The 12,150-nt window shown below is 41.9% G+C and overlaps 1 protein-coding gene across 1 annotated transcript; it reads left to right on the top strand.

Moving 5' to 3' along the window:
• Nucleotides 1-2,657: 2,657 nt before the first annotated feature.
• Nucleotides 2,658-5,970, top strand: LOC139063924 (general transcription factor II-I repeat domain-containing protein 2B-like). Its single transcript, XM_070547041.1, has one exon. It carries the CDS (start codon nt 3,783-3,785, stop codon nt 5,586-5,588), a length of 1,806 nt encoding a protein of 601 aa, XP_070403142.1. The 5' UTR covers nt 2,658-3,782; the 3' UTR covers nt 5,589-5,970.
• The last annotated feature ends 6,180 nt before the right edge of the window (nt 5,971-12,150 follow it).

Below are 12,150 nucleotides of genomic sequence, written 5' to 3'. Positions count from 1 at the left end.
CATTGAAACAATTACTTGCATGCTGTGCTAATAAAAGATTGGGAAACATAATGTCACATGATGCACATGACAACACTACATTTCACAAAAATAGTATGTTCACTCCTGTGTGGCAGTGTGAGCGTCCTGTCACAGTGTCCCGATTGATCATGCGTCCTGGCTACTTGGCCAAGGGGATGCCCCTTTGGCTGACTGGTTAGCGCGCATGACTCTCACCCGGGTGTCTGGGGATCAAATCCCGCCTGGGCCCTTGTTTCTCCACCTTGCCACACCTGGAACACATTTATTTAGGAAGTTTTTTTTTTACTACTCTATAAACTTAAAGGCAGTGCTAAAAGCTGTGATTTATAATCAGTGGTGTAAGTAATGAAAGATTTAAAAAATCTTCATAGTATTTGGTGCCTTTTTTGCATGTCAATCGTAATATACAGCGTATTAATGTTTTTCAAAAATATGTAATATTAATGACAATCTACAAATAAATAAATGAATAAAATAAAAGTTTTGTTGCATGTTTTATTGATATGTTTGCTTACACACTGAGCCAAATGAGAGTTTCAGCTTTAAATTTATTTAAGGAAATTTATATAATAGTTAACTTAAAATCTTTTGAAGCCAGTAGACAGCTCATTGAACAGCCTCCCTTTGGAGAAATAAAGATTAGTTCTGATCGGACAGATGAAGTAAAATGGTCTCAGTGGGGCCAATTAAAAATTCTTAAAGGGGACATACACGCAAAACTCACTTTTTGTGTTGCCATATGGATGTCTACTTCTATGAACACTACAAACATTTGTCAGGGTTTGGTTTTAGGAATGATGTGCCTAAAAAAGCCATTTTAAGTCCCCCTATTATGACATCATAATAAGGACAATTACCACAAAATCATCCTCTCCAGTCAAAGCTGGAGGAGCAGCAGCTCGACTCCAAGCCCCTTCCACATATTTGAACTCCTTTTCTCATGGCAGCCTATCAGTGGATTGATGGGTGTGGCCAGCAACTGCTGGACTTCTTAAAGTCCCTGAAACCACTCATTCTGGAAGGTACTGAAAGTGTCAAGAACAGATCTACGGAAATTAATTTTTGTGAGAGATTTGGTTCTAAGACTTTCATAAACATGTTTAAAAAGAATTATTACAGCTTAAAAATAGGTCCCCTTTAAAGCCAGCCTGAAACCTTTTATAGCGGTTAATGCCAATCCTGTTTATCATATTTACATAGTCATAAATTTAACATTTAATTCCAATTCCTGTTGCTGCTCCTATTTTATGGAATGTGAGTGTGGCACAAACCGTTGTTCTATTAAAAAAATCATGTCTATTTTAGTGTTTGGCTGCAAGCAGAGCAGGAGTCTGTTTTTATTCCACTGATGTTTTATTTCACATGTTTTTATCGCTGTATTCTGTTTTGTCTCAGCATTTTGAGCTTACTTGCACTGTAAAAAAAAGAGCTACACTTAAGAGTTGTTTAAATAGTGCATGCACCACTAAACACCAGTGTTAGAGAAGGGCAGCTGTCCGAAGTAAGATGGCCGCCGCGTACGGACGTCAGGGTCCATTGACGAACAGCGCGGACGAGGGATCTAGTTAACACATGATATCTATGGTCACAGCTACGGTGTCACTTCCTGCACAACAGGATCAGAGAGGCAGTGGGACAGGAATGATGCAAGGGTGGGGGAAAACATAAAAAAATGGATAAAACTGGTAAAAACGATCTATTTTCATTACAGAACAGTTATGTCTCATTATGTCTTGTTAGTAAATTAGTAGGCTTACGGGCCGCCAATTCTTACCTGAAAATATAATTTAACAAAATGACATTTAGTTTGATACTATCAGTATTTATGGTGGACTGCTCTAACAAATGTGCATTGCATACCTGTACGGTTTCTATAGCTTTATTGTTAATAAGAGCACATTTGGAAAAGAGTTACCTCTATCCTCATTTGCAGTTATTAAATTTACTTTATTTTCAATGTTGCCCTTTAAACCACATAATTATAGTGTGCCGTATAATACTTAAAAGTTTAATTAAAGTTTAATTCATCTGATTAAACAAGTGGATCAAACTAAATCAGCTGTTGTATTCAAACACTTTCTCAGTTTCTTTTACTATACTGGTGTAATGATAGATGTTAATTACATTTAATTAAGGACCATAAGACATTAAATTTCATATCGAGTATGAAATCCATCTTATGGACACTGGTTTGTTTAATCAGAAGATTGGATCTTTTTATTACCAGGATTTTAAATTAACACTTTGTATTAACTGAGAGACAAGAGAAGAGTTTAAGGAAATGTATTACTAAATCATTTTAAACAATTTAACAAGAGTAATGGGCCATTCCCATCTGTACCGGGTCGGCCCGGGCCGGGTAGCGTAGGTTGTTTACATATCTGGGTGGCCTGGTATTTTTCCGGGCCAACCAAGGCTCATTCTCAGCCCTCTTCTCGAGGGGGTCTGCTTCAGGCTGACCAGGGACAACACACCCACTGCTGACAGCAAATTCACACCTTCCATTAGAGCAAGCCTCTGATTGGTGGGTAGAATCAGCCCACATGGGCTTAAGGCAAGGATGTGTGGAATCAACCGGGCCAGGCTGGGGCCGACTGGGGCTACCCGGCCCGGGCCGACCCGGTACAGATGGGAATGGCCCATAACTCTCTAATGATGGATGTTCTGATTGAATGAAGTGTGAGGTGAATGGTGTGTGGTGAATGAGTGTCAAATTCAGAACCCTCGTATCCAGAGAAGCAAAGTCTGAGTGGGAGATGATGTTTTGCTCCTAACTGATCAGAGTTTGAGACTCGTAGTCATAAACACATGAGACGCCATTTGTGTCACATCCACATACCCTCAGTGAGACCTCCGTGCAGATCCGGATGCCAGGTCCACGGACCGTCCTTGGCACTGGAGCCGATGGTACAGCGTCGACAGCATGACAAACCAGTCTTTGGATCGTCTCCAGGTAAAAAGCGACAGGTGTTTCACAGCGTCAAAAGGGGGCCCTGCTTGGGTCAGCGAGTTCAGCTTTTATTCTGAAGGAACCGCTGCTTGGTTGGTAAAAACATCTGATTTTTCCCAGCTTGATGGTTCTCAGCTTAAGAGAAGTATAGATGGTCTGTCCATACTTCACTTAACATGCGGTGAACTTCATGGTATCTTGAGAAGAGATCTTGAGAACTGACTTTAAGATGGCGTTGGAACTGTTATATTAATCTGGATGTTTTTGATTCTGGACGAATCAAAGCTGACAGATAAAATAAACACCACAGAGACTCTGCCACACTTCAGACTAGGAAGGTTCTGATTGGATCAGCACAGCAATTGTAGGAGCTAAAAGCAGTGTCCTGTGTACGTGCAATTTGGCAAGTTGCTTATCAAGCCCAGCTTTTGAGTACGTGCTCCACAACATGTTGTTCAGTCCAGCTTATGTAAGTCTCAACTACTTTTGACCATATTAGGAGGTGGAAGTAGCAGCCCATCAGTTAATCAAAGGGAGGTGGGAGTTGAAGGGTGTAACTCAGACCTGGGCATTTCACGGCCCGCGGGCCACATCCGGCCCTTTGTGTATCCTTTTCAGGCCCGCGTGAGTTCAATAATGATTAGATTATGTAAATATATGTAGTGAGTGCAATACGACGGTGCTGCTTTTATTCTGAAAACCGCTACGCTACTTCCACATTGACGTATCTGCGTGTCGCGAGCTTTGAGCATCGACATAAATATACGGCTTTGAGTGAAGGTGAACAGCCATAAATGATGTTAGCCTCAAGATGGAAGCACACGCTAAGAAGCGAAAAATTGATAGCGAGTGTCGCGTTTTTAACAGGACATGGACAGCCAAGTACTTGTTCACAGAAATTAAAGGTAAAGCTGTGTGCTTGGTCTGTGGTACACAGGTCGCTGTGTTAAAAGATTACAATTTGAATCGCCACTACACGACCAAACATGAGGATAAATACAGAAATCTGTCTGAAAAAGAGCGCGCAGGGGTGTCTGATGCATTGCTAGCAAAACTGCAAACCCAAGAAGGACTTTTCACCAAACTTCACACCAGCAGAGAGGCTGCCGTTCGGACAAGTTATGTAATATCTCACAAAATCGCCAGGAAAAGTAAGGCATTTTCTGATGGAGAGTTTATTAAGGAGTGCTTATTGGACTCAGTTACACTGATATGCCCAGAGAAAAAGGACGCGTTTGAGAACGTCTCACTCTCCCGACGTACTGTGACGAGGCGGGTTGAGGACATCGCTGAGAACTTGGAGCTTCAGCTGAAGAACAGAGCTGCTGACTTTGAATTTTTTTCTCTGGCTTTGGATGAGAGCTGTGATGTGCGTGATACCGCCCAGCTTCTCATCTTTTTACGTGGAATAACTACAGACTTTCAAGTCACGGAGGAGCTGGCTGCCATGCAGTCAATGAAAGGAACAACAACCGGCAATGACTTATTCATAGAGGTAAATGCATGTTTGGAAAAATTAGGACTGAAATGGGACAATCTGGCAGGTGTAACAACAGATGGTTGTCCAAATCTGACTGGAAAAAATGTAGGACTTTTAAAGAGAATGCAGGATAAAGTAACAGAAATTAATCCTGTGCAGAAATTGACATTTTTGCATTGTATTATACATCAGGAAGTGTTGTGTAAGACAGTGTTAAAGATGGACCACGTTGTTGATGTTGTAACTAAAACTGTTAACTTCATCAGAGCAAGAGCATTAAATCACAGACAGTTTATTGCTCTTTTGGAGGAAAATGAGATGGAACATGGTGACATCAGCTACCACTGCTCTGTCAGGTGGCTCAGCCTAAGCAAGGTACTGAAAAGTGTCTGGGATCTGAGAGAACAGATTCAGGATTTTTGTGTGAAGAAAGGACATGCCGTCCCAGAGCTTTCAGATGAAGATTGGGTGGCAGACCTCGGATTTGCTGTGGATGTGACTGCACTAATGAACCAACTAAATGTCAAACTGCAGTGCAGGGGACTTTTTGTGCATGAGATGTACAGTGCAGTAAAGGCTTTCATGAGGAAGTTGCAGTTTATCTCAAGCCAAGTGAAGGACAACTTTCTGACCCACTTGCCAACACTAAAGGAGGCTATTCCAAATGCCAATCACCTCCACAAGTACTCAGCCAAGTTAGAAGTACTGCATGCAGAGTTTTCAAGGCGATTTCAAGATTTCAAAGCTCTTGAAAATGAAATGAACATGGTTTCTTCTCCCTTCACCTGCAGTGTGGATAATGCTTCAAGTGATGTTCAGATGGAACTCATCGACCTGCAGTCTGACACACTTCTGGCAGAGCACTTCAGGTCAGTCTCACTGCTGGACTTTTATTCCTCCCTCAAAGAAGAGAACTTTCCACACCTGAGGAATCATGCTCAGAGGATGCTAGTTCTCTTTGGATCTACCTATGTTTGTGAACAGACATTCTCGGTGATGAAGTTCAACAAATCCAAACACAGGTCCTCTGTCACTGATGACCACCTCTCAGCTGTTCTTCGCATAGCCACCTCAGCCATTCAGCCAGATTTCAATGCCCTTGTTCAAAACCAAAACAGGCTGGATTATTCTCACTGAAAAACTCACTTATTTCTCACTGAAGAAAACATAACACAAGTCATTGTATTGTTGCATTTCTATAAACTTCTTGTTTGTTGAGTTAAACATGTTAAAATAAAATGACATTGATTCGGTGGTTGCGGTTGTTTTTGTTTTATTTGGAATATGCGCCACAGTTTCACATAGCATAGCCCAATGTAAATATTTGCATTATTTTATTTTAGTTGTATTCTTCTGATTACCAGTACCAGCTATTTGTGATATATAATTTAGTGAATTTTACTATTTAAGAAAGTTAAGCCAACTTGGGTTCAAGATGTCGTTAATGTGGCCCTCCGATGCAACTCGGGTTTTGTCATGTGGCCCCTTGTAAAAATTAATTGCCCACCCCTGGTATAACTGATGCTGCGTGGTGTAGGAGAGAGGGCTTTTGCAGAAGGATTTCCAGCCGAGGTGTTTAGATCGAAGCTGGACGCTGTCCCCATGAAGTGTTGGTGATGTATGGATGAGTTGTGTAAATAAACGCCCCACGCTGTGTTTGGACAAAACTTGTCTCTCTCTTGTGTTTGATAAGGAAAAAGAACCACATTTTGGCGACCTCGTAGGGGGAGTAGAGGCGTGCTCTTCGGATCGCTTCGCAGTCCACGGAATTTTGACTTCTGGGCCTGTAGGTAAGAACAGTTTTTGTTCAATTTTGGATTTATTCCGTGGGTTGTGAACTGGTCTGAGAGAAAAAACATGCCCTTCTCATAAATTAGAAGTTATAATAACAAGAAGAGGCGTTTGTCCAGAACAGCGGTGATAAACATTCACACATGTGTGAAGTCAGCTGAGTCATTTTGATGACGGACAAAGTTTAAGTGACAAATTAAAGGTGGGGCAGTGAGAATTGGAATAGATTTTGACAGCTGACAAAAGTCCAGGGAGGACAAGTGAAAAAGGTCGACATTGAGATCCAGTTGGGTGTCTCGGTGAAGCCGGGCAACGACTGGGATCTGAGAAAAAGCGCTGAAGTTGTGACAGATAAGCTTGCCAGTAATTTGGTTAAATCCTCGGGGATTGGTAAATTTCATGAGTTTTTGGCAAAGGCATGTGTTGACGTCATAGTTTGCAGCGGAGAGGCTGTGAACAGCACTGGAGCTCGTGAGCTGCGTGTGTTGGAGAAGTTCTGTGTGTGTTGGAGAAGTTCTGTGTGTGTGAGAGAAGTTTTGTGTGTGTGTGAGAGAAGTTTTGTGTGTGGGACAGGCGTGTGAGATAAGCGTGTGTGTGGCGGTGATAAGAGTGGGTGTGAGCTGAGACAAGTGGGTGTGTGAGATAAACGGTGTGTGTGAGGCGCCAGAGAATTAGGAGGAAAAAGAAAAACAAAGGAGAAAAAACTAGGAGAAGCTTTAAAAACGGTGTAAAACTAATCAATATTATTCACTGCAGTGCTAAAATTTGATGTTTAATGTTATACAAATTTCAAAGTCTGTGATCTTGTTCTGATTAGTCTTTAAACAGAAAACCAGAAGTTAAAATAATAAGTTTTTAGAGTGACATATATATAAATAAAAATATATGCTGAAGTGCACAAGCTTGATAACTATTTTTACCAGCTGGGTAATGTGAAATATGAGAAATATAGATTATGATTAATAAACAATTAATAATGTTTATGCGTGTTGAGTGTTTGGCATGAAATGTTGCTTCGGTGTCAAATTGCTTTGAAGTGTGTTTTTCTCATCTCTATGCAAGTGTGAAAGCTTTGCTGTGTGTGTGGTTGTTTTACTCGTGAAAGTTCAAATACTCTGATTTTGTTTAAACTATTGCTTGGATAAATTAGAGAGAAACTGATTTTTCTTCTGCTGATTCGGTCTCTATTGTGGTTGACTCTTTCCTGTATTATAATGTTATAAAGCTGTTTGAGAGTTGTTAAATCCTGAAGGCTGAATGCGCTTGGTGGCACCGGATCTGTTCGTTTCTCCATAGACACCCTCAGCTGTCAGACTCAAGCTTAGACTGGACAGAGGGGCCAGTGCAGAAGCGCAAGCTCCACCTTCAAGCTGTGTGTGCGCTCCTTTCCATACACACGCACAGACACAGAAGTACAGAGGCGATCCCGCCTCTGACTCCACCTCTGTGTGTGGATTGGTTGGTGAGCCATAGGGCGTAGAGAAACCCTACCCTGTGGGCTGAGTTTTGCTTGCACACAAGTTTGGGATTCAGCATAAGGCTATTTTTAGCCTGCCACTGCAGCACAGCTGCTGAGGGCAAATAAATACATATTCAATCCAGATTTAAAAGGTTCACCTATAAAAACTTTCAGGCATTAAGTTTTTCTTTCAACAATAACTAAAGCTTTTTGAACTAACTTTACTTTAGTGTTAAACCAGAAGAGATTTGATTTTAAGGCATTTACAATAAGAAGATAAATTGTTCAACATTTGTGTAAACAGAACAACAACAGATTACTCAAGACCACAGCATCATATGTCACCAGTATCTGTTTCAACTTTCAATTCTTGTTTTATTTTCAGGAGATTATAAATAAACAAACTAGCTTACTAATCAGAGGAATAATAAGTGTCAATGAAACTTCAAAATGTCGGTCACGCCAGCAGGAATTTTGGCAGCAAAGAATCCTGCTTTAGCAAAAGAGATGAAGCACATGTCAGAGAAGTGGTCGAAACGGACGAGAAAACTATGCAATCCGTGGCCATCTGATGGCACTTTCGATGTAGCAGCTTGCGACAATTTGGAATTGAGAATTCAGGATCATAAAGCAGATGGGTCCAAGAAAAGACAGCAGAAAAGAGAAAAGGAAATTCAGATCCTGGACTTATTCAGGAATGAAGGAAAGATTTACAGACAGAACTTTAAACAGGCCATCCTTAAAATGAAAGACAAATTGGACAAACCCCAGAAGGAAGTGAAGGCCCCAGCAGAAGAGGGCCTGTATCCCCTCTTGGGAACCGTTACAATTACGGGAGATTTTGATTTGCGCAACACATTCGACAAAGGTCCTAAGGGTTTAGATGTTGACAATGCAATTTTAAAATTAACAACATCACAGCAATCAGATGAAGCACCTGGCAAAGAAAAGCATGCAAAAGGAAGTGAGGAAAGAGAATTCGAACAAACAACTCCACCTCGTGGAACGCATCCAAAATATTGCAGTACAGAACGTCGAGCGGTAAGTGAAGAAGGACGAAGGGAGATTGATTGTTTTGCAGAACATAAGGATTTTTTGAAAAGGCAACAGAAGGCTAACTCATACTGGATTGACCTTGAGAACAAGGATGAGGATGTACATGATGAGCTAAACGATGTTGACCAAATTATACAGGACATATCTGAAGGCCTGCGGAAATCCTTAAATCACATCACAGGCACACATTCAGATGAGGTTAGTGAGAACACCACTAGCACAAGCAAGGAGAAAAATTTCAAGCCTTTTTACAAACCAGGCATTCACTCACCAGAGCGTGGTGATCCAAATACAGGTCTGACTCAAGAGAAGGAAAAACCAGGTCCTAGCAGTGAAAGCCGTGATCTGAGACCCAGACATGACTTAAAACCACCTATTCGATACACTAATGATGGTCAGTACCCAATTTTAATTAAGGGCACAAGAGCTAATTATATTCCCTGGCAGAGCCTCGACCTCACTGGTTTGGTTTCGCGGCTGCCCCACATACAAGATGGCGCTGGAAAGTGGATTAGGGCTTTGGAACAGGAGACAACTGGGCGAATGCTTGCCCTTGGAGATCTCAAAGCTATTTTGGCTCGAGTTATTGGGACATCAGCTATGGGAACATTGCTCGCATCCAATGGAGTCCAATGGATGCTGGACCCAATGGCTGACGGCACGGAGTTTAACACACACAGAAATGCACTCTGGAACATACTAAGAGCAGCATATCCCAACAGGATTGACCCCAAAGCTTTGAAAGGTGAGCCACTTTCAGAGACTGAGAGTCCTGCGTCATTCGTTGACAGGCAGCTCAGACGGTGGAAGCTGGAGACGGAGGAGGGTCCTGAGGGGACGCCAATAATGACTTCTCTGTTCCGAACATCCCTGATTTCTGCTCTCCCGACTCCTGTGCGAGACAAACTGGAGGATGTTGTGGGACTGGACTCAATGCCACATGCACAGTTCAGAGACCATGTAGTCCACGCAGTGGACCGCTATCGGAAAGACAATAACAAAATGATTGAGCAAGAAAAGTGCGCTCAGAGAAAACTCACGCAGTTGCACATAAATGATCTCCAGCACAAGGCGAAGACCCAGGCGGCAGTGGTGAAAAGTGACAGCAAGAGTGACAGCCAAACCCAAGCATTGCAGACAGCTGTGGCCCCGCCTGAAACTCCATCTCAACTGGTTATCAATGTCTACCCAAACCAGTATGGTAGACAGCAGCCTGGACCACAGAGACGATTTCCAAATCGTTTCCCCAATCGCTACCCAACCCGACAAGGCTGGGTGCAGCAGAACCGACCCCCACTTCCAGGTTCATGTTGGGGGTGTGGCCAGATGGGTCACCTGTATCGAGACTGTCCGAATCCAATTCCAAACCCTGAATGGTCTGGGCGTGGTCGTGGAACACGACCAAACCGGGGAAGAGGAGGTCCAGTTAATCCATGGGCAGCACAACAAGGATTCTAGGGATGCCCGGAGGGTCCTGGGGGGGAGGAGCAACTACCAATTTTAACAGCTAACGCCGATAAAGAACCAGTGATCAATGTTAAAATAGAAGGCAAATCGGTCCCAATGTTAGTTGATACCGGGGCAACCTACTCATGCATAAAATCAAATTATGCAACTCATCTCCCCATGTCTGAGAAAAGCGTAAAGACAACAGGGTTCTCGGGAACAAAACAAATAAACCCCTTAACAGCTCATGTAAGACTAGCAGTTGATGACAGTGAAATCGTAATCCCAATTCTGATTTCAGACCAAACTCCAGTTAATCTACTAGGAAGAGATGCATTGTGTAAATTAAAAACAAAAATCTGGTGCACACCAGAAGGAATTTATGTAGATAGCTCTGGAATAAACTTTCAAATGACTGCTCAGACAGAACACGCTAAGGTCTACTGGCTTGGTGACATTAACAAGCCAGTCTCAGAGATGTTTCAACAATGGGAAAAATTTATTGAAGCTCAAATCCCAGAAGCTACTGTACCGTTCAGTGACTATCACTGCACAATGACTTATGATCCATCATGCAGTAGAATCTTTGAAGAAAAATGGGACAAAGAAACAAAAGACTTGCACGTTAGGCTAGTGTCACAATACATCGTGATAGGACAGCAAGGTGCAGCTGTGAATGTGGAAGAAAACCCATTTATTGAAAAATGGCACACTGTGCCAGAATCAGCACCACACATTACCTTAATGGTAAACAAAGGCTTTAAGTCAAGAGATCTTGGACCAATGATGTTAACAGCAACTAAAACAGAGTGGCAGAAAACAGATAACCCGCTAATCTACACTACAAAAAATGCAGAAATGATAAAAATTCTCTGCGATACCACTATGATGTCAAAACCACAGGTTGTAACAGTCACAAACAAAAAACACATGCAAGGTGTAGCAGAATCAGAAACAGCTCAAAACGAGTTGAAAGCCGACATGCTAAAACAGGTTCCAGCTATGGTCTAAACATGACACGGATGTTGGACTGGTAACATCGGCAACTCCAGTTCAAGTGGAATTGAAGCCAAATGCAAGATTGTGTAGAGAGTTGAAAATAGCTTTCTAGTAAAATCTGGTATCAGAAATAAGATGGGGAAAACTGTTATGATTGTATGTGTGTACCTGTCAGTTTACAATGCTATTCCGCATACAGCCGCTAGAGGGCGCATTACGCGCAGTGGTATCGAGTAGCGTTTTGGGGCACAGAGGAAGAATAAACCTTCCTGTTGTGAAACTGACATCAGCTCAACGTGTGTCCCTTTTTCTATTCTTTATCACAGGTTAGTAAAGGCATTTAAGTGAATGTATACTGCAGACCTTACAAACAGAGTATGTTGTTCATGTGGGTACTGAGCGCAACTCGCTAAAGAAATTGGATTTGTTCTGAGTTGTGTCTGAACTGTGGGTTGAGGCTGCGGGTAAAATGATGCTAATGCTAGCGGACTGGGCTAATGTGGGATACTGAGTGTGTGTGGGGAAGCTAAGTGTGAGAGACTTCGGGACTGTGAACTCTTAAGGTGGTAGGCACTCTGATAAATTGGTTTTATGCTACGTTTTAGTCTTCTGGTTGATGTTGTGGTTACAAGAACAAGTTTGTGGTTTAAGATGAAGACATTTATAGAGTGTTATAAGGAAACTGTTTGATCAATGCTGACTGCACAGTAGTAGTGAACGCCATTAAAGGAGCATTGCACTCTATATAGTTGTAGATTGTATAAGAACAGTGGAAATACATTTCACATAAATAAGTTAATGCTGAACGAGAATTAAAATGTTTAAAAATGAGTTAATTTTATGATGTTGTAAATGTAGTTAAAACAAAGTACAGAGTACCCTATTGTGTTTTGTTTATCTTGGTGAAATAAATGTGTTCATTGTGATCCATTTTGAATCTGATGTTGT

Source organism: Nothobranchius furzeri, chromosome 2 (assembly GCF_043380555.1).
Source record: "Nothobranchius furzeri strain GRZ-AD chromosome 2, NfurGRZ-RIMD1, whole genome shotgun sequence".
NCBI classification, from domain to species: Eukaryota; Metazoa; Chordata; class Actinopteri; order Cyprinodontiformes; family Nothobranchiidae; genus Nothobranchius; species Nothobranchius furzeri.
This window is presented reverse-complemented; position numbering and strand designations above follow the sequence as displayed.